The sequence below is a fragment of the Thunnus albacares genome, chromosome 14 (genome assembly GCF_914725855.1).
Source record: "Thunnus albacares chromosome 14, fThuAlb1.1, whole genome shotgun sequence".
Classification (NCBI taxonomy): domain Eukaryota; kingdom Metazoa; phylum Chordata; class Actinopteri; order Scombriformes; family Scombridae; genus Thunnus; species Thunnus albacares.
This window is the reverse complement of record NC_058119.1, coordinates 2,026,815-2,050,376: the sequence shown is the minus strand read 5'-3', so window position 1 is coordinate 2,050,376 and position 23,562 is coordinate 2,026,815. Positions and strand designations below refer to the sequence as shown.

Here is a 23,562-nt window from a genome sequence, read left to right as displayed (position 1 = left end):
CTGCAGCTCAGATTCATCTCCTGCTGTTGCTCCCTGTGTTCTAAGCCTTTTCTGCTCCACTGCCAATAGATGTGCATGTGTTAAAGATGGCTTCTGTTTTGCGGTGAGCCTGCCTCATCCCGAGGTGCTCTCCTGGGGGCAAAGGTTCACTCCCGCCTCCCCTGTCTCTCTTTGCTGGGGTCATTTGGAGAGGTAATCCACACATGGCTGGATACTCTCAATACAGCTCCAAGCAGAAAGATGGGGCTCCAGCATGGTAAAGGTAGATAGGATTAGGCTCATGGTGAATTGTAATGGGCTCATTTCACAACCTTTCTTTTTTTACCAATTAAGCTGAACTGAGTTGGACTTGTACATGCTCTTAAATCAGGACTTGTACCCAGCAAACCCAGCCCTTAGATGGCAACATGCATGGCTGGGTGAGCCGCTTTAATCCTACGTTTTTTTTTTTTTTGTTTTTTTTTTTTTTTGGTCAATGTCAGCCAGAGGTCAACCTGGTTATAGAATGATTGCCTCACCATGGCTGTGGCCGTCGTTATTTATTTCACTCCACTCCACAAGCCCCAGAGATTGACTTGAAGTACAGAGCCTGTATTTAGACTTTATTTAAGAAGATTGGTGGTGGCCACTGACAGACCGCTCCTGTCAGCCCTGTGTTCACCGATGGCCAGCTGGATCAATATAACACAATTGAGTTTTCCAATCTGTGGTCTTTGGGAACGCAGCCACAGCACTTATAGGGTGATCGCCTCTGATGAAGTCTTCATCAGGATCTATTGACAGATTCATTTGAGCACCCTCCTTCCACCCGTACTACATGTTTTTTCACACTGTAAAGTAATGGGACACTAAAACCCTCTTTAAAAAGTTTTCTAGCAGGTGATGGACAGATTGAACCAGAAGTGCTCCCTCATTTCTCTCAAGTTAACAGATTTATATTTGTATTAATTCATAAATTATGTTTTATTATATCTTTCATAGGAAAGCTGTTTATTTTTTGTGCTGTTGTTGCTAAATTTACATTTGGTGTCCCCCTTCATGCTTAAAACCCAAAACTGCTCCAAGCTGTCAGATTGAACAAAAATGAAAATAAAACACCACATGAAAAAATATTCAATAAAGCAGCAAGAGGTTTGCTTTTGAAAGCAAGGCCTAAAAGTGACCTGGCGGCCGATAAAGGGACTGTGTAAATTTCCAAATTATTTCATATTTGATTTCTAAACAAGCCGCAGGGGTATTGGATATCACACACTAATGCACGGCGGTCACATGTGCACTTTTGGAAATTGGTTGGACACTCTCTGCGGCTCTTTTGATGTCCAAGTTGTTTTTACGCGTCTGGAGTGGAGCTGCTCTTAAGACATAATCCTCACGGTATTGCTGTGGCAAGCACTCCTCTGGCACAACATTTCACAGCGGCGTGCGTGACTCCACTAATTTTCCCCGTTGTTGTTTTACCTGTTTTGTATTTTTGCTACCCCCCTCTTGACCCCCTCTCTCTCTCTGAATTCTCCAGAGAAAGAGAGACTATTGAAGTCAGGGTGGATTGGCCAAAGGTGCTTTGCCAGAGTGAAATGCCCAGTGAAGCTCCCTTCTTTGAGAACTGATTACAGGAGAAGATCTGCTGCATCATACTCTGCAGCTGCGTTTAATAAACTGTAGTGGCTTTTGACACTGATGTTGATGTTTGTGGTTTCCTTCTAATAGCTGACATTTTGTTGAGCTATCATTATGGCTCATTATTTTAGGTTTTTATGTGAAAGGTCCCACATTGTAGAAAGGGAGATTTCCATTTCTTTTTCCATTATAAAGGAGGTCTATATCAATACTGTGAAAGTATCAAAACCCTCAGACCAAGGAGAAATGCGTACAGCCAGTATTCAGAAACTTTGCCTTTAAATGAGCCGTTTTGTTTTCCAGAAGGTTGTGATGTCACAGCTACACGACAACCCACACCTCCTGAAATTTATGTTATTTACCTAAGTTATGTGCACTTTTTTAATTTCAGTTCAATGTGAGAGTCTCTACTGCGTTTTGCCGTCATTTATGTTCACGTTAGTTTTCTCCTCTCCTCTGCTCTGTGTGCTCACACACAGAGAAGCAGAGGATAGACAGTCGCGGAGAAAACACTGCACACTTGTTGGATGTCAGGAAGCAAATTTGTCATTGCACAGCCTTCCAAAGGTTGGATAACACCTTCTGCGGTGGCCATAACAATTTACTGATGAGTTTTATCCAGAGCCCTGGTTTTACCTAGCTACAGGCTAGGCTACAGGCTGTTACCTGTAGTTGGCCTGGGCTTGCGTCACTCAGAAAACAGTAAGCCAATCAGAAGACAGGGGCATTGAGCAGACACAAGACAGCCTGTTCTTGGTAGAGCTCTAGAGAGAAGCTTAAGAAAACCATATTGAGATGTTTTTTGGTACTTAAAACCACAAAAATATCTCCTATGGTTATCAAGACTTCAAACAAAACACTAAAAAAGTGTTAATATGCGACCTTTAAAAAAGTAAGCTATGAATTGTGTTGCTTGTTTGAAAAACTGCTTGCTCTGGCTCTGTTTTTGCGAGGTTTCACGCATTTGCTGCATCTCCAACCTACTTTCATTGGTCAAAATCAACACTGACATCCTTCCATTTCCACTCCGGTCAGTTATCACTGACGAAGAGAGACTAATTTATATGTTGAGAAACGGCACATCTTGTACCCTTTTTATAGGGTTATCATCTAAAAAGACGAGTTTTGGAAGGAAATCGGGGACCTGTTGGGAGTTACAAGTAAGTAAACTGTCCTCCAACTATATAAAAACAAGGCTGACAAAAGGTAACTTACTCTAGCAAATGTTAGCTAATGTTAGCTGCTTGTTTGCAGAACAATACTAAAGTGCCAGGCTTTCTCAGGTATTGTAGTTGACTGAAAAATAGCAGTGTTGGCTGAATAAATAAGCTACATCGACATTTCTGAAACAAAACTATTGTCTCTGAACAGTTAATAACTGTTGGGTCCTAATTTCAAACTCAGTATGACCTGCTACATATAAACTGGTATAACCCCCCTACCCTGGCTAGCCAGTAGCCACATAGACAGACTGAGCACTCACTGTTGCTGCTGCATCAGCGGTCCAACCCATGTCACTGCTTTTTCCTAACAGAAAAAGTAGGTGTTTCCATTTGAACAACCTAGAAAAAAATGCAGATGGAGTTGTCCATTAATTACTCAGAACCACTCAGAAACACAGAACAAAAATGAAAATATTTGTTTTTTTACACAAAGTAAAAAAAATGTTTCAAGCAACATTAATGTCACCCCATTTACAGTAATAATGTCTTTTCAACAGAACTAGAGTATAAACAGCTCTTATAACAAGTGTTGACAGTGTTATATTTTTACTTCTATATCTACTGTTATAACCCATGAGGCAAATCTTATGAAGGATAGTAATATATTTAATTTGTTGTTCTACTTTTTGTCAATGTTCTTTTTCCTTTTTTTCTTCTTTTTTCAGTTCCAGGGGTAATTTAAGTGAGCCAAAACAGAGCATGAACCACCCACTGCAGTCCCTTGACACAGATATAGTGTCTGAAACTGAACCCCCAGAGAATGGCTGTGATGCGCTGGAACCCCAACTAGCTTCCACTCATGTCCTGCTGGAGCTCCAGGAAGTCTCCAGGCAGATTTCAACTGGACGTCAAAACTCAGATAGAAGCATCACTTCCTCTGACTACTTCATTTTGAGCAGGAAGAGATGTACATATACACCAGCCATTAATCCAACAAGTGGGCTACATGCCATCTTTAGGAGTCCAATACCAAAAGATGACGAAGATGAAAGCTTTTTGATGAGCTTGGCGCCTGAGCTCAAAAGATTGTAACTAATAAAGGGCAGCTTAAAACACAGCTGTTAACCCTAATTGTAAACTGGGAGGGACAACAGATGGCGCTCTCTACTGCGTCCTCACATTGATGTGGCCCCAGCAACCAGCAACCATCCTACCCTCACCACCATCCAGCCACCTATTCTTGGCCAAGTAACCCTGAGTAACCCAAAATGGAAATTCCTGTTCAATTGTTCTTTTTTGTCTTTTTATTTCTTTCATTGTAATATTATTGTTAAACATTAGGTTATTTTGGAGGATGGAAAGTATTTGTTTACATTTTACTGATGTTTCAAGAAGTATTACAAGATGATTATACTGTGTCTTTCTGTGTTCTCAAAAAGAGGGCACTATGTTTATATGTTACTGGCTGTTAAAGAAATGGCAGCTACTTGAGTGTTGACCAGTGGGTAACCTAAAAAAAAGATATTGCATTTGCCAGATGGTTTAAGTGCTTAATACATTGCTTTTGAGAAGTGAGAAGTGTCTTGTTTTTATTACCTCAGAGCCAACAGCAAGTCATTGCTCAGGCTCAGTAGACTCCCTGAATATTGTTGAATAATCCAGAAAATTCTTAATCCAGAAATGCTGTAACTCCAGGTGTGATCTACAAGTGTTAAATTGGTCTTTTCATATTCCTAAACCAAGAGTGTTATCCAAACTGTCATTATTATTTCCCAGGCACCAAGTCCCTACCAAATGGTAGTATCTGTCTCCAGACACATAGTGGGGTTAGGGGACAGACAATACTGCCCACTACTGGAGACAGATGTCCAAGCGCTCACACTGTATCCAGTCCATATTGTATCAAATTTGCTTAGATATATATGTAATCCAAATGTGTCCATGGTCCATGCCCCCACTACCAAAGGGCAGTTTGTGCCTGTCAAGAGAAGTGCAGAGGGGTGTTTCACAAAGCAGGATTGGGTTTTCAAACCCCCCAAAAGTTTTTAAACTAAACTAAATTAACTTTAAGTTAAACTTTAAGTTTTATCATGTTTTAAATTTAAATCTGTGAATTTAAACCTGACTATTAGCAAAGTGCTAGCTGGATTGTGAGATAACTCACTTATTCTGACAGTAACTGACAGTTAATCAATATGACTCTTTATTACAGCCTATATAATTATAAGCATATTTAAATTATCACAGTGTCCAGATCACAAAAATTAACCATTCTAGCTGGGGAAATGATTAAAACGAAAGAAAATGACATTAGCAATGAATAAATAACTTAGACACTTACTTATTTACAGAGGGTGAAATCACAAGCGGTGCCCCAAAAAGATTTCATCTCCTTGCGCTGCAACATTGCTCGTTGTATCTGGACAATTTTTTGTGCTCCATCCGCTAGAGTTTGCTCGCTCACTGTAGGAAGAGTTGTAACATTTGAGGTCACTCACTCACTCGTAGACATTGAGGTGACGGTGTGTGTGAATGTGGTCTTGAGCAGGGTCTGCGTCTCTGTACTGAACCAGTTATTCTTCCAGGCAGAGAGGAGGTTTTCTCTGTATATGGGGGTTTTATTACAGTGTAGCCAATGCTGCAACTGTTGCCAGTTAACAGCATTTGACCCTTTGCTAAGCCTGGCGCCCCTTTAGTTACTGTTGCTACTGTATGCCTGTCAAGCTTTCCAACTGCATGCATACAGTTTAGAGTGTCAGTGATGCCTCTCAAAATGTGTAATAATATGTATTCATTTTTGGATCGATGGAGCCTTGATTTCAGACAGAAGTAGACAAAAGTAGCTTCTCAGAGCCAGGCTAGCTGTTTCCCCCTGCTTCCAGTCTTTATGCTACGCTAGGTTAACCTCATCCTGACTCCAGCTGTGTACTCAACACACAGATATGAGATTGATATTAATCTTATCATTGCAAAGAAATAAAGCAAATAAGTGTGTTTCCCAAAATGTTGAACTATTCCTTTAAACTCTCCTCCCCTCTCTGTCTTTCATCCTGTTTCCTTTAACTCACATATATTCCTCCTTTCTTTTTTCACTCTATGCTTCCATCATTCTTGTGCAGCAGAGAAGTTCCTGCCCCCTGTGATGTTAATTCCTCAGTGATCTGGCCCGCTCAGGGCACTGGTGCTGTTTACACAGACCGTCATATAGAGTGCAGGGAATATATTAAACTCCACACAGCACTGTTGACCACTCTGTTCTAGCTTGTTTGTGAGTGCAGCAATGTCTAAGGGTCTATGTGTACATGTCATCATATTTTATATATTTCTTCTGAAAGCTTTTACATATATATCACTTGTCACTATTTTTTTTTTTTTTTTTTTTTTTAGAATTGTCTTTGTTACTGGGTGAGAAAGTATCTCAAACAGCCTTTTCTTCAGTATGTAAAATATCCAGTTTAAAAAGATGTGGGTGACAGTCACAACCTGATGTCTAAATTTTAACAAGACTAATATTAATCTATTGGCAAATGCAGTAAATACATGTGAGAGCTAGAGATGTCCTGAGCTGATCCTGTGGATCGGTATCAGGGCTGATCCGAGCATATTTTACGGGATCAGTATCTGCTAATACAAACCCGATCGGAATCCAGTCCTTTCTTCACTGTGTTTTGTCCACATCCGTCCTTTACAACAGCCAACAGTGCAGCATTTTGCTGCTTAGAAGAGCGAAAATTAGAGTGTGTGCAGATGAAAAATTACGTGGGCGTACCGGTGCAATTGTTTCTGAACTCTGACACCCAGAATGACAAAATACAGATTCACTGATTCACCTGCGTTAATGACTGTTAACAAATCCTTAATCTTTGCTCACTTCTACTTGCAAATATCAGTGTAAACATTCAGGTATCAGCTTCTCATTTGTTGTGGACTCTGACCATGACTTTCTGTGGTTAATATGACAAAACATCAACGGTGAATGAGAGTTGAATCTTCCCACATCAACTTGCAGCTTCATATCATAATTTAAGGACCAAGTAGCACATGAAAAATAAGTCTACAGCTGTTATTTGAATGTGTCAGATATATATTTAGTCAACATTTAGATAAACATACAGTATGTATCAGATCAGACTCTGTATCAGCAGACCAAATATTAAAGGACTCAAATGGATCGGGATTGGGGCCAAACAAATCTTGATTGAGACATTGGTAATGAAAACTGAAAGGTCTAAAGTTACCTTACAGACAAATGTCAGTGGTCTCATGTTCTGTGGTTACATGCCTGACAGTTGTGTGTCTCTGTCTTTCTGTCCTTCTTTTCAGAACTGTCAGATGTCGAACCCAACGTTTTCCTGAGGCCCTTTCTAGAAGTGGTCCGCTCTGAGGACACCACAGGACCCATCACTGGCCTTGCCCTTACCTCTGTCAACAAGTTCCTTTCATATGGCCTTATAGGTAAGATATCTTGACATGGCTAATGTTTATGCTTTAAAAAAGTAAGAAACCCAGTGATGTTGAGGAAGAGCAAACATATTTATCCACCTGCCTGTTTTCTCACCTCTATACTTCTGACCAATGACTGTGAAAAGTGTTCATGTATCTTAGTTTAATATTGAGTTGGCATCCCCACTGTACAATATAGGTAGATATTTTAACCTTCAACTCATCTGTTTATAGTGTCAACATAGATTCTTCAAATGTGCAGTTCATCTAAACCCAGTCAAGTGTATTCCTCTTATCCTGCAATATAACTGGTGTTTGGTCTAATTAGGACAGCTCAACTTCATTTAGGCATTTTCTGAACATCTATTGTTTTTAACTTTCTAGGGTAATCTTTGGCCACTTTAGTCCTACCAAAGTCCATGGACTTATTTCATTCTAATGGTATTTCCTCATCATCAGGTTGTAGCCACCGAGTTTTAATGATTTATAACTAAGTGAATTAAATTCAGTAAGGGATTTGAAATTTTCTGATTTGATAAGTGGAGTCTATTCTGGATTCACAATTGTTGAAATGCTAACCATTGACCCCTGGAATCTGTGGTCCAAGTTATCTCCTTGGGAATTTAATATTGTAATCCAAATATTTTCTTACATTTTCACCGTAAACCTGTTGAAGTTGAGATTGGGAGCCTCAGTATCATCCTGTCACTACAAAAGGTCAGTTTTTCACTGGGAAGCTAAGTTTTAACCAATTGTCAGGTCAGTCCAGGAATGCCTGGAATGGCCTTTTCTCATCATTGATGCAGAAGCTGACTTGTGCTGGCGTACAGTCAGGACTGCCTGTCCTTATTAGTCTCATCATGGAAATATGGCCCAGTGTCTGCCAGTTGTTTTGTTAAGTGTGAAATGAGCATGCATCACCAGATGTTAGTCTAAATAGCAGGGGTTGAGTCAATGTTACATTGCTGTCAAAACAGCTGCAGTTATTGCTAAACTAAATAACAGCCTACGAATACATGACCAGTACACTGTTGAAAAGCTATCGGGAACATATCTTGTATTTCTGGGTCCGTTAGATGGTTTTTTACTTTTTACTAAAGTGAGCAGCAGTATGCAGGCAATATGGTGTGATTTTGGTTTTGAGCTTTTCTTTGAAACCAAATGTTATGCATGTCTAAGAATTACATTCTCTGGAACAGATGAGGGGTTGAGGATTTTCAGGTGTTGAATTGAACTGAAGACCAGCAGAATGCATTCTAGACCCAGAGTACAAGTTAGAAGGACTGTTCCCCCTAGGCTCACACACATTCACGCAATATTTGTGCAAAGATCCTCTCACAAATCGCTCCCCAACTCCCAGAGCTTCTGTCTGTCACTCCAGACCTGACACCAGCTCCCTTAATCCCCACCACCCCCATCCTGACGCCATCGCACCACCACCAGCATCTCATCAGCGCTGGTCTAAGGGATGCATGTGCTGTGGCGCGACGCAGCTCTGCCGCTCTTAAGGTGACGGCTCCCGTTCTCCACTCGCAATAAAGATGAGGAAACACGACTGGTTGGACAACTTTATTAACCCTACTGCATCTCAGTTTGACTTTTATTCCTCAAACAGAGAAAAGTCTCCAGCAGCCTGTTAACACACTCACCTCTTCTCTTCTCTTGTTTAACTTTGCCATGCATCCATTTTTTTTCTCTGGTAGTGGGGGCAGGGTGGCTTGAGCTGGCGATACTGAATGCGTGTTCAAAGAGTATTGTAACTTGATCTGAAGAATGTGTTAAAATCTCCCGGAGGAGACTTAAGACATATTTTCTCATGAAAGTGTAGAGTGACTGTGTATAAGAATTAGATTTTCACAGAGAGTTTCGCTGTACAGAGAAATGATTTTAAGTTATCTTTATTATACGAAATATCCATGTTTTTTAAAAAGGGATTTTTCTTAATTTAATGTTTTGGCTTCTGTTTTATTGAAGTGAATTCTACATTTTTGTTCTTGTTGAATGTCATACAGATTTTTTATGTGTTAAATATATACAGTACAGCTAAAATTGGGTACTGCATTATTCTGTCTGAAAGTTTGTCCTTGACAGTTGTATTTGGGTATTTTTCTTGTTTGACAGATTCTATTCTGTAAAATATATATTTTCAATTTCCTAATTCACACGTAGATATGTAGATGGATAAATAAATAGATAGAATAGGTAGATTGATAGATAAAGTAGATATATTGATTGATGGATATATTTGGTTGATAATTAATCATTTGCAATGAAAGAAGTACAATGTTCCAGCAGCAAAGTCATATAAATCACAAAGCAAATGATGCAAATGTAATAAAAACTCTAAAAACCTAGATCCATACACCCTATCCTACTGTATATGTATTGACTTTACAGTGCTAGTGCCCAGTTATATACTGTATACTGCCAAGTCAACTAAATAATGTAATAGCCGTTCAGGCCACTAAAGGAAAAACATAATTCATACATTAGAAATATGATACTTTTAAAAACACACCAAGGTTTGTATGAGTCCCTGCAATTCTAGTTAAAAGCTAATAGTTCTCAGTTATATACTTTTCTTTCAATAATAATAAGAGTTAATCAAAACATTTGATTAACCAATTTTCTCATCTCTGAAGGAGCATTTGAGGACTTTACTGATTAAATTCAGCATTACACTCACATCAAATATCCTTTCAGCTGAAGTCATCACTGAAGTTAGAGTAAATAAAATCGACCACATTAGAAACAAGAGAATCGGGCACATATCAGCGGTAAATGGGCAGAATGTACAACAACACTGGTCTTGTCAAGCACTGCCATCTCCTGGCTGGGAGGAAATACAAAATTTAACAAAGTCACTGATGAACACTTCTCATGGCTGTGTTAATAACAAAATACTATGCATTAGAGTTATTCCTGTAAGTAAGACGGATGATGTTGTAATTGTACATGATACTTTAAACACGGCTAACTTGCTTAATTATACATGAAATTGTTTGATATCTTGTAAGCTTTCAGCAAAGGAGAGTGTGTTGATGCCCTGGGTCAGTTGAGTTATTATCCCTCTCTCTTCATCTGCTGTCATAAAACAGCCCCTCTTTATCCTGGGTGTTGTGTTGAATATGATCCTCCCCTTCAGTGTGTCACCCAGAACATTTCCCCCCCTTGTCCGTCCAGCATGTCCCCCACCACCATTTTGCTTGTCTAGGGCCCAAGAGAAAGGGAAAGGAAATCACCTCTCACACACACTTACTTTGCTAACCCTTTTCATTTAGTGTGAGGTAATTCCTCTCAATCTGTGGCCTGAGGTCTACTGGCATGGAGGGAGCACTAAACTAAGCCCCAGTGCTGACAGACACCCAAATCGCTTCTCTATCCTCTCTTTTCCCACTGCTCATCTCTCCTCCCCTGTTCCTCCTCTGCTCTTCCTCTGTTTCTTCTGTTGCCCAGCAGTCAGCAAAGGCCTCACTGTGCTGCTAGTGGCCTCATGGTCACTTGCCCTCATAGGGCTCAGAGCGAGGCTCAGCTGAGGCTTAAGCTGCAGCCACTACCAGAATGGATGAGCTTAGAGTACAGCTGTAGCCTGCGTATGATTTTAGGGTTGAATAAATTGTTATTCATAGAAAAAGTGGCTGTTGTAATAAAAGGAAGAACTGCATAATTAACATGAGCAGCATTATTAAATGTTGCTCAACAAAGAAAAGAGCGCCATCTCGAACCCAAGAAAAAAAGAAATCACAATAAACATCAGAAATTCACAGATCATGAGAGGAAACAGGTTCACTACTACTACACTAATTGGAAAAAAGAACTACAGTTCATGAAAAAGGTTGCACTCCGATGGTTAAGAGAAAGCAAAAAAATCACCTCATGTCTTAATCATGTTGGTAATGGACAAAGCTGCTGAAGTGCTTCAGTGTCAAGTCTTCACCAGAGAGTATATGACAGTAGTGGGCTTCCTATTTACAGGACACCTCGTGCAGTCAACAGGAAAACAGTTGTACCTGTGAGAACATCCACACAAACTATATATATATATATGTGTATATATATATATATATATATATATATATATACATGTTCTAGTTCTAATTGTGGTTTTATATTCAGAGATTTGTACTTAAATTTTCTTTTAATTTGGTTATTAGTTGAAAATAAAATTCACCAAAAAGACATAGGATGAGTATTTATGCTTTTTTGTAACTTCAGTGCCATCTTTTTCCTGGATTTGTTTTGGGGAACCAAAACCAAAACATTGAGGTGCAAAAACACCACCGCTTACCATCAAGAAAACAAAATCCTATAAATATATGCATTCCATGCATTGACTGTTCTACACTCTGACTGTGTAGCTAAAGTTGGCAGCAGAGCAGCCTGGCTGAAAGGTGATCTTGTGCTATTCAGAAGATGAACAGGTGAACAAACTCATTTTCTTCTCTGAGCATGGAAAAAAGCAGCAGTCCCTTTGTTTGGTTTCTAAAGATGTATTGGCTCTTATGCAGAGTGCAGCCTGAGAGCTTTTTGTGTGTTGCTCTCCTAAAAACCAGCCACTCTGCCCTCTCTGCCTGCTCTCACTCACGCCACGTCTTTGATTTTTGTGACCGGAGTTTGATATACTTAAACTGCTTTATGTGGCAGCTGGTTCAACCCCCTATTGACTTTGCCCACATGCCCTCAGGCGCACACACACACACACACACACACACACACACACACACACACACACACACACACACACACACACACACACACACACACACTGAGCCTCTCCTTTCCTCAGTGTTATTTTAACAATGCCCCCCACCCACCCCTCCTTTGGACAGTGCTTGTATAGACTGTGTGCCAAGAGAAGGATTAGTGTTTTATATCACTTCTGACATTCTGCTGGATCCCCCTGTGGCTCTAGTTTCTGCGTCTGGACGTTGGATGTTTTCAGCACAACTTCCATGCTTGTTGTCGCCCTCGCCTCTGGAGGGATGTCGGCATTGCTCGGCCTCAGCAGCCACACACACACAGACCGGTTCTCAGCCATTAACCAACTTCTCCCTGATGCTCTGCCCTCCAGTTCTTTATAACAGCAGGCAATTACTGAAGTGTCCTAAACATTTGCTAAGTGGGGAGGTTCCTAAGAAGTCACCTCATTCGTCTAATGTCTACTAGTAATCACATGCTCAAACAGAGAGGTTCACCGTAAACCCTGAGCAACCCATCCTTTCCAGATATCAGAAGCTTCATGTTGACAGGCTGCATTGTTGCACTACTTGGAAAATCCTCATCTACGCCTCCCTTTCTCTGTCTCTCCCTCCGTCCTTCCGCTCCCCTCTCTTTCCCCCTGTGCTTATTAGTTAATGAATTGCTGCTCCTAAAGGCGATGGGAAAGGAAAACAGGCTGGCTCCAGGCAGATTGCTGGCCAGCCGCTCGGGTTTCAAAAACACTGGCTCCTGTTGCTCTGACAGCCAATTTGTCCCAGCCTTCCTCCAACAAAAGGCCACATCTGGTCATTAGATCCCAGGGTTTGAAGGACAATGTGGATGGACCACACCACATTTGTGTAGTTTTGTTTATGTGCTGAGCTGTTAGAGCTGTGTTCTTGGCTGAGTCCACACAATCATTACCCCCCACTTCTTAAATATTATGTCTCATTCAGCCTAGATTTACATTATCACTGGCATGGTGATGCATTCTCATTTGTTTGATGTCATATCTGACACACAATGGTTTTAACTGCCTTAAGTGCAAAATCTGTTCAGAAATTGAATTTAGACACTCGGGGGGGTTGGTTTCCACCACATGCACGACAGGTAAAGCTAGTACAGCTCTACCCCTCCTCACTGACATTGGATGGTAGAAATGAGTATCCTACTAATATATGGTTTCCTGTTTCATTCAAACGTTTTCCAAGCTACAGGGATTCAAGAAATAGTCCCCAACACAGTCCTGCCACCCTGCTGTGTGTCCTCTCTGAAGTAGCAGACATGGCAGCTGCAGATATTAACCAGCTACTACATATGCTCTCTTTACTCTCATGTCAACATACAGTAGTGCCTGTAGAGTAATGTTCCTATAGAACATATATATAGTCTGCTTTCTGCGAGTCATTCATGGAAAAATGACTGTAGGATGGAGTATTTATAGTGTATAATGAATTCCTGTGTAGGCTATAAGCAGAAGGGTCAGACTTGTTCTCTTTACTTAACATTTACATGTCAACGTGCACTCAGCGGCTGCTTTATTTGGCACCTGAGCTGTGTCATAAATTGATATAGGGCTGCAAATAACAATTATTGTCATAGGTTAACCTGGGTGACATCTTTCAAATGTGTTATTTTTGACCTATTGTAAAACCCAAAGATATTAGGTCTATCATCTAAGAAAATAGTCACATTTAGGAAGCTGGAAACCAGTGAATTTATACCATTTTTGCTTAAAAAATTACAAAACAATTACCAAAGTGGTCGCTAATTTCATTCGGGGCGGCTGTGGCTCAGGAGGTAGAGCGGGTCAGTGTGTGAATGTGTGTGAATGGTTAGATTTCCTCTGATGGGCAGGTTGGGACCTTGCATGGTAGCCCCTGTACCCATTCAGTGTATGAATGTGTGTAAAAGCGCTTTGAGTGGTCGGAAGACTAGAAAGGCACTATATAAGTACAGTCCACTTACCATTTACTGTCAATCAACTGACTAATCGACAAAGCATTTCATCTCTAAATTCTACCTATATGAAGCTTCTAATGTTCATTTTTTGTTGAGGAGGTCAGAGTGGTGTTATTAGTAGTTAGTGGTGGTGTTGTATTGGATTGCACTATATTGAGTGTTCATAATATTCTGCCCTGTATGTAAATTGTGAGGACAAAAACATTCCAAACAGCAGTCAATGTAATGCTGTCCAGTGCATCACCACATTGTAAGTATGACATCAATAATAAACATACAGTTGAATGAACATAACAGTTGCAAAACTGAACATAATAAGTTTTATAAAGGTAGACTTTATGGCTGAGCTGTTGTGTTGGATTGCATTACAGGTCTTAAAGTGGCTACTGAATGTATTCCACATTCACTGTGACTCAGCTGCATAGTAATCATAAACATGAAATGATTGGACTTTGAGTGCAAAATCATTTGTCAGATTTTCCATATGTATAATGTCAACTGTAAAAATGACTCCAGCGATAACATGGCTTCAAAAACAAATCATGTTGGTTTTAGTGATTGTATTTTCTGAGTCTTGTGTTGAGTCAGCCTTTGGAAACATGTCGTATTGCTTGTCCATTTGCAGATGCCAACCATGAAGCAGCAGCTGAGGCCATTGAGAACATGGCAGACGCAGTCACACATGCCAGATTCGTGGGAACAGACCCTGCCAGTGATGAAGTGGTCCTTATGAAAATTCTACAGGTACGATATGTTTACTAGCAGTAACTACAATGATCTTGCTCTGACCTGATAGACATGACAAATAAGGTCCATGTTGTAGGTCTCAATCCCCGTACAAGTGAATCCAGTACAGTACAGCAACTCTCATGTGAAGCTTATTGTTAAGTTTTGTTGAGTCTGTGTGACAGAAGTCTAATTTCAAGTTCATAGTAATTGAATGTAGTTTCTGAAGCCTCAAAAATGAACATGTGGTAAGAACTTTGCTTTCCAGGTAGTCTGTAAAACACTTAGAGCAGGAACTTTTGCCCATGGTCTTAAATGAAAACAACATTCAAGGCGTCCAATGTTTAAATAAAATCTTAAAATATACGTACGTATCATGGATCAACTATGATCCGTTACACCACTACTGAACGAGATGGCTAAAACATAATATCTCAATATTTTTCTGCCTTTTGGTAATATAATGCATATTATGATATTGTTTAACATTTTGTTCTGAAATATCTGTAAAAACGAGTCAGACCAGCATCTTACACTAACCAGTCTGTAATTAAATCCCATTAGATTTGAACTGGCAGGTACCACCATTCTTTCATTTAACATTATTAAACATCAATATTTTTAACAAATATTAAGACAAAATAAAATTAAAATCCAAATCTAAAGTCAACATACTTAACACAGTGCTACCTCTGTTTTTGCCATAAGAAAATCAAATATATCCTCTCATATAATGCACCAGAGGTAACACGCACTCTTTAATTTAATGAGGTCTGTTAGTGCTACCTAGTACCAAACCGTACCAGCTCACTTTTTCCTATGCACAACAGTAAACACATGTTCAAATAAATGCACACAAACAGCATTATTTCTGATTACAATATCTTATCTTTAACAAAATCCCTGGAGCTCTGTGTTTTTCAACATATCATCAGAGTATTAGTATGACTTTACTTGACAATTCCAGTATTTAAATATTTTTGTTTTCGTCATCTCGGAGACTTGTAAGATGAGCTTGATTGTTGAGACTGTGAACTTTAATACAGTGGTATTGTGCTGTTTCAGGTCCTGAGGACTCTGCTGCTGACACCAGTTGGAGCCCATCTGACCAATGAGTCTGTTTGTGAGATCATGCAGTCCTGCTTCCGTATCTGCTTCGAGATGCGCCTAAGTGGTTAGTCACATCAAATACTCATTTGTACTTTTTCTGATATAATAGTCATCTCTAGGAAGATTCAAACTGATTTTAAACGATGTCACTTTAGTTATAATCACAACTCAAATGCTGTAAAATCTTTAAGCAACTCCTATGGTTGTATGTGCATGCTCACAGCTTTTGGACCCCAACCTGTGGGTTAGGACCTTCAAATGGGCCACAAGAGAAATCTGGAGGGACATGAGATGACTAATGGAATAAGAATACAATCAAAAATATGTTCTGTGACAAGATGTTATGTTTTCAGACTTTTCTATAACCATGTCCATTTTATTGTAAAATACTTAATAGTTTTGCTCCTATATTATTCATATTAAACAACCTCAGAGGGAAAAGCTCTCAGGTAATGCTTAACCTTTGGAACCTGTGATGAAAGATCACAAGTATTGCTTCATTTTAAGGGGCCTTCATTTAAACTCCTTGCTGAAGCTTGACTCAATGTCTTTCTGACTCTCATTCTTCTATCTACTGTATCTTACTTCTCTATTACATCCTGTTTGGTTCTAATGTCTGTTGTTCTTTTGTGTGTGCAGAGCTCCTCAGGAAATCAGCTGAACATACACTGGTTGATATGGTGCAGCTACTGTTCTCCAGGTAAATGAATGGGACAGTGATGAATGAAGATAAATGAAGTGGTAGACCTCAAGTGTTTAGGACTCAGTATAACACTGATATAATCAAATATCATACTTTTAGGGACTGTATTGTTAGTTAATAAAAACACTTTTTGTAGCACTAGAATTTAAGTATGAGTGCTGCTTCCAAGTCCAAGAGCAGAGTAGTTCCAAACCCCAAATCTGAAGTTGTTTCACCACAGAAGAAGAGAAGGCCCGACTGCTGCTGCACTCTCCCATCACCTCTGGATTATAGATTTGAGGTTTTCAGCATATATCTGTCTCCCAGGCCTCATTATTCCCCTAAAGCTCATGAATTTCATTTTGCACTGTGCACAAGGTCAATGGGCCACTGATTCACTAATGCCATAACATGATTTCTCCTTTGCATGGCATTTAACATAAGAGCTCTTCTTTCCCCATCATCCCCCTCTACACAACCCCCCATGTGCAGATGCATCAGAGTGCCAGTCACATTCAGTCACAGACAAGGGGATGAGCCAATTGAGCTACACACTGTATGATCTGCATATAGATGAAGCTGGTCTCAGCTTCAACAGCAAAGCTCCCAGCCCCATAAATACACACACACACACACATGCACACAGGTACACATACAGAATTAGCATTGCCAGCGATCCCAGACAGGAGCAATCAGGAAAATCAGCTACAAAAAAGCTTGTCTGCTCATCTGAATGTGAAGGAGCTAACTTGGAGAACAAACACAGCTCAAAAAAAGTTATGGTGTGATTCACCTCCTCTCTGAAAGCGCACAAATCTCCACCAAGACTATTTGATGCAGGATTTGTCACAAGTTGCCATTCGGTGACACTCCCTCCAAGCATTCTCTGGCTGTTTTTATTTATTGGCAGGACTCTTGCATTGCACCTTGTTATCAGATCCTCTAACCAGATTTTACTGTGCAAACATGGAAATAGAAAAGCATGGCAGCCACAGTCGTAAACAGCAGCATCCCTGTCCATAAACAGAAGATATAAATTTAGTGTGGGCGTTTTAGTACATACTTCTGATACTGCTCGCTCTCTCTCACACACACGCACACACACACACACACACACACACACACACCTCATTTTGATCATGTTCAACCCCCTGCCCCCCACTTGTCTACAGACCCTGGATAATAGAGATGTGAGTGGGTCTGGGCTGCAGCCCCCACCCCCCATCAGAGAATAATGAGCAGCAGCTCTCTTCAGCTCCTCAGAAAGAGTCTTAGATTGCCTGCTGAAAGTATTAGGCATGTTAATCTGTTGGACCCACAGATCATCCAATAATCGTGCTCGCAAGACAACACTCTCTGAACGTGTTAATGTCAGGAGAGGGGCTGCCGTCTCTCCCTTTTTTTGTTTGTGTGCGTGTGATTGGTGGTGACATCTCATTTTCCAGCAAAGCCTAAAAGTCCACAGAAACCTAGTGGTACACACATAATAGCAGCAGAGGTAGGGGTATCCTATACATAATCTGTTAAATGTTTCACTACATTTTTAAACAAAAATTTAAAAAATCTACCGGTTCCATCTTCTCAAATGTAAAAACCTTTTGGTTTGCTTGGTCTCTCATGACAGTAAATTAAATATCATGGGTTTTGGAGTTCTGGTCAGACAAAAGAAGACATTTGAAAACCACACATCGTAACACAGGCTTTTTTGAAAAAAAAAATATTAGACTGCAAGATAACCCCAATGACTTGCTCACAACAATACAGTTCTGTATTATACTATACTTTAATATGAGTATGTTATCCCAAGGAAAAACATTTATCAGAAATAAATGAAAGAACTGGGTAAAACAATCTGTTCAAACTATAAACTGTTGCATCATCTGTATAACTATAAAATTTTAATTTAATCTAGTTGCAGGTGTTCAGGAACAAATGTACCCAAAATGCATTAAGAAGGGAGTGAGATCTGATCACTCAGTGGTGTGGTGGATGAAAATACAACAACGTCCTCATTTAAACCAACAAGAAACCAAATAAAGAGATTGTTTGTGCTAATTGCTGATGGAGCATCTTTAGACTACACCTCAGCACTTAGACCAGCTTCATTTACACAGAACAACTTGATCAGCCCAGTTAACGACAAGACATGCTCTGCATTTCACCGTGTTTGTACTGTATTCATGGTGTTTGAGGTTATTTATCAGTGCCAACAAGCTGTTTAGCAATACACATGCACCCCAAGCTACAGTTGTAATAGTACAAGGTGAGAGTAACAAATCCAGTTTCAGAAACTTGTTGAGCTGAGCTTCATAAAACCCCAACAACAAAGCTGCTGCGCCACCTCTTGCACTAGTGTTTATCAGCTGCACACATTTTTTTTTCTCTTCTAACATGGAATAAGATCTCAGATATTCATGTTTGGACCGTGCTTGAACTTTTTTTTTTTGCTCTGTGACAGTGGTGGACAGTGCCCAGTGGTTAAAACTTAGCATCTGTACCAACAAATTAAGGATAATAAATAAAGATGAGAAAATGAAGGAAGAAACAATATAGAAGCAAGTTTTCAGTACCTATAAGGATGATGCCTGGATGATTGTCTGCAACGTTGAGATAGATGTATGTCAGAGGATTGTTTTCCCGAAGACTTGACTAAATTGTGTTTTTTTTAAAATTTATTTCTTGCAGACTACCCCAGTTCAAAGAGGAGGCCAAGAGTTATGTGGGTGCCAACATGAAGAAGGTAACAGGACTGAGATGTTGAATGATTATTGGATCTGCTCGCTGTAAATGTGCTCTTTTCCCTCTTTTTTTGCTGTCTTGGTTTTTCTCATTGTCATTGTGCTGTTTTCAGGTTTCTGTCTGAACGCTCTGTCTGTGGCCGTGAAATACAGTTAATGACATAATGGCATCACTTAACTGAATGAGAAATGTGAACATGTCCTAAATACCAAGATCAGCCACACTGTTCCTGTCTATTGTCATTTTTAATACTCTATTTACTTCTCAACATGATAGGTAAAATGGCCTTGATTCATTAAACAGTATTATTAAGGACTTAAAGTCTGGATAAACATTATAGACCCTTATTTGTGGTTGTCTTGGTCCTGTCACCTGTTCATAACAGTGCAGCGCTCTCTAATCTCATTTTTGCTCTTTCAGTTCAGTGTTGCTTTTTGGAATATTTGGTTTTTGTTTTGAGTTGCCCATCTTTGTGTGTCTGCCTGTTTTCCTTCCCACAGACCCCATCCTGTATCCTGGACTCTCAGGATCTTATTTGTGCAGAGCAGCATAGAGACACAAGTCAGAATGGCCTAGAGAGGGTACTTAACTGGCCCACGCCACTGGTCCACTGGGATAGTGCACTGACATAGACAGGGTTAGCATGGCTTCTTGGTGGGAGTGCATGGGGGTGCACTGGGTTGCAAGTAAACACTGTTGGTTTTCAAGTGACAACCTCAAAACAACCAAATGTGCCCGTTTTGATTCCCTCAGGAAAAGAGAGCAGAGATGTATACTCATATTCGTCAACGCACTTGGGGAAAAAGCCGATTGTCACAGTCGACAGCTTCTCCATTTTTTATGATATAATTTAACAAGCAATTCATGGTAACACATCGCTTAGGAAATATAGTTGCAATGTGAGAAAATCTCTGCCCAATGCAGCACAGTATGTAAATTGGAAGATTCTGGGACTGTCCCCCAGGCAGTGGATGAGACATTCACAAACTGGGCTAGGCTGGAATTAGCTTGAATTTTATTACTTTGAACTGAAACTCTTTCTTTGAACATGTCTACAATGTATCATAGCAAAGAAAACAAGCCACATACTGTATGAATATACCCTGACTGAAACTTCTCCTGTTTTACTGTTTTGTTGAATGGCTTTCATATTGCTGTAATATATGTAGTATATATGTGTGACCTTAACACTGAGCTGGAGACAGTTTTTCCAGCACTTGTTTTTTTGCATGGTCTGCCTGCCCGTCCACTCACACTGCCTGCTCATTAACTGGCTGTTCATTCTCTAGTGGTTAGAGCCTATAGTGGCTGTGTCTTGTGCCTCCAAACTCTGTACCCTGTTTGGATACCCTGCCCTTCCTATCATGCAAATATGTATATGCCTGAGAGTGTTGTGTGTTCCTCCCACTGCTGACATGTACCCATCACTAATCACGGGCACCTGCCCGCTCCCCTTCTCTTCTGAGGCTTACAATATCTTGTGGAAAAACAAACGAGTGCAGGTAAGGAAGATGACTTCAAGTATTTAGACTGGAGATGTCTCCCAGTAACCTTTCCCCTGTCCCTTTTAAGACCTCACTAACCTCCCACCTCTTTATTCAGCAGTTAGGCAGAAAGAGGAACTTAAATTGCCATGCATAGTGAACAAAGCAACTGATGTAGATGAATTTGGATTGTTATCACATCATAGTTCACTATGACATGTCTGTGCTTGTGAATGCTTGCATAATGTTTTTATTATTATTGGATTTTTAAAAATGATTTCATTTTTTTGTTTACACCCTCATGCTGCTGTATATCATGCCACCCACATTCTTCATCAGCTGTTGCAGGATAGCTCATTTTCTTTTAAAGAAAAAAAGTCGGATAAGGTCACAAAACTGTTATTAAAAGGATGCCTGAATCCTGAAATGGTTTGAATAAATAAAAACACGCACACACACATGATTCTTCATAGTGTACAGTATTTATGTGCATGACTGTGCTGTTTCTTTTTTCTTTACATTGCCTTAGGAAGGAGTTCTCTAATCCACAGATGAAACTGTGTTTGTTTTTGGCCATGATCAAATAAGATGTTCTCTTTCCAACCTCGCTCGGTATTTTCCCATAGTGAGATACCTCACTCAGTTCTCAGAGAATTGGGGTTACTCTTATAACCAAACCAGGTTTTTGAGTCGTTTTTTTATGTCCATCTGGAACACACACACAGTATGGTGCAGACCAGTATGAGCTTTAATGCAACTCCATCTAAATTAAAAAATGTCGCACAGTTCTTCTCTATTACAACATGCTTCATTCAGCTATCTCTCCTTCATCAGGAGGGTGTCTAAGATTGTTTCTGGTTTCCATATATACAATCCATCAGTCAGTCATGCAAGTGATAGATTACGATAGGTAGTATGTATAAAAAAACATTACCATCATCTTTTTAGAATAGATTTTCCAAAATACAGTTTACTTTTAGTGGATACAGAAATTTACAACCAACTCCTCAAAATACAAAATATAACATTTTATCATGAACAATGTTATGTTATCCAACAATGTTGCATCATCATTTTTCAACACAAGCAAATTTAATACGGTTTGAATCTCATTTTGTAAAACACAGTATAATTAAATGTCTTTGAAGTCAATGTATGGTATTACATGCAGTATTTTACTAAAATTCATATTTTTTAAAAAAAAACAAAACAAAAACTAAACCACAGATTTTTGTGGACAAATTTTTGTTGACACTCCAGAAATGGCTTCAAGACTAGTTCCTGATTGAACCCTCTCTGGCTTAGAGTGCCCAATTTAAAAGTCCAAAATGCCTGCCTCTTAAGCAACCCTTGCCTTTTTTCCCTCAGTCAGGGCCTTTTTTTTCCACCAGTTATGTTTATTGAGTTCAATATTATGACAGGGGCATGTTTATTTCAAATATTTAAATTAGCTTTATTTGCATGACCATAATTAAGTATAGTATTACCAAAGCATGTTGCACAAGCTTGACAGTGTTAATATATGATACATAAACCTTCATTTCAGAATAGGATCCTCATCTCTTTCATGTTTAAGCACAGCTATACCAACACTTAGGTAACTTAAAAATTGTTGTACTGCATGCAACAAGTGTGATTTCACTCTCACACACTTGCTTACACTTTGTTACTGGCAGTAATAAAACTTCGTTTCTGATCATGGCCTAATTCAGTAATGAATGATCATTCTAAGATAAACAAAAAAACCCTAACCCTAAGAAAGAAATTGCACAGCTGACTAATTTAAAAACAGAATGGATTCCACCAAAGCGGATCCCACAGGTGAGCTTTAGAGTCAACCAATGCCAAGCAAAGTGACTGGTTGGCTGGTGCTGTGAGCTTCTTCTTGTGTTGGTGCCTAGCAGTACAGTGTCTTTAGACAGGCCTCACTCATTGATCACCTCTGTCTCCTCCAGTTGAAGATGCGTGCTGGAGGAATGAGTGAGTCATCTAAATGGAAGAAGCAGAAACGCTCGCCAAGGCCACCTCGCCACATGGTCCGAAGTCCCTCTGGTCAGATGGATCCAACCACCCTCAGCAACAACTTATCTGGTAAGACACACACATACTGTCATGATATAGAGACAGGTAACAAATTAAAGGAAAAAACAACATGAAGTGTCTCAGTAAGGTGCTGGGCCACCATGTGCTGCCAGAACAGCTTCAATGCGCCTTGGCATTGATTCTACAAGTCTCTGAACTCTACTGGAGGAATGAACACCATTCTTCAAAAAGGTATTCCCTCATTTGATGTTTTGATGATGGTGGTGGAGACCGCTGTCTAACACATCGGGTTGAGATCTGGTGACTGCAAAGGCCATAGCGTATGATTCACATCATTTTCATACTCAAATTCAGTGACCCCATTGTGCCCTATGGGGGCATTGTCATCCTGGAAGAGACCACTCCCATCATTTTGCAGTGACACTTCACAGCATAACCTCACTGTAGGGGTCAAGCATTCAGACCTGTACCGGTCTTTCCTTTAATTTGTCACCTGTCTGTATATGACCATCAGATTAAAGAATCTGTGGTAGAACTTACATACAGTATGGCTGTTAATTATGATGGAGAAGGTGCATGTGGCTGTCTGACGGCATCATTCCATCATTATCACATCATACCATTGTTTGACTATATCTCTTTCTGGTTAGGTGGTGTCCCGTTCATTGAGCAGGGCTCATCCACCTCTACCTTACCAGCTTCAGACAGTGCTGGCTCGTCCATCTCCAGCCCTACAACTACAGACAGCGGCCTGGACACCTGTTCCAAGGCCACCTCCAAGGAAGACCTTTCTGACCTGGAACAGTGTAGCTCATCTGCAACCACGCCAAGCACAGCTACCACACTCCCCTGTTCTGAGTCTGGCTCTCCAGATGCACAGGTAGGACTGTAGGCC

At 40.0% G+C, this 23,562-nt stretch overlaps 1 protein-coding gene across 5 annotated transcripts in view; it reads left to right on the top strand.

Moving 5' to 3' along the window:
- gbf1 (golgi brefeldin A resistant guanine nucleotide exchange factor 1) overlaps positions 1-23,562 on the top strand; it is a 90,818-nt gene that overhangs the window by 42,644 nt on the left and 24,612 nt on the right. For 3 of the 5 annotated variants that reach the window (XM_044373853.1, XM_044373851.1, XM_044373852.1), the window contains 8 exons: positions 7,104-7,235; positions 14,509-14,627; positions 15,675-15,783; positions 16,359-16,419; positions 19,087-19,141; positions 19,641-19,721; positions 22,580-22,715; positions 23,318-23,547. In XM_044373853.1, coding sequence (XP_044229788.1) covers positions 7,104-7,235; positions 14,509-14,627; positions 15,675-15,783; positions 16,359-16,419; positions 19,087-19,141; positions 19,641-19,721; positions 22,580-22,715; positions 23,318-23,547 — 923 coding nt within the window. The remainder of the gene's footprint in view (positions 1-7,103; positions 7,236-14,508; positions 14,628-15,674; positions 15,784-16,358; positions 16,420-19,086; positions 19,142-19,640; positions 19,722-22,579; positions 22,716-23,317; positions 23,548-23,562) is intronic. The other 2 variants (XM_044373855.1, XM_044373854.1) reach the window with 1 other exon arrangement.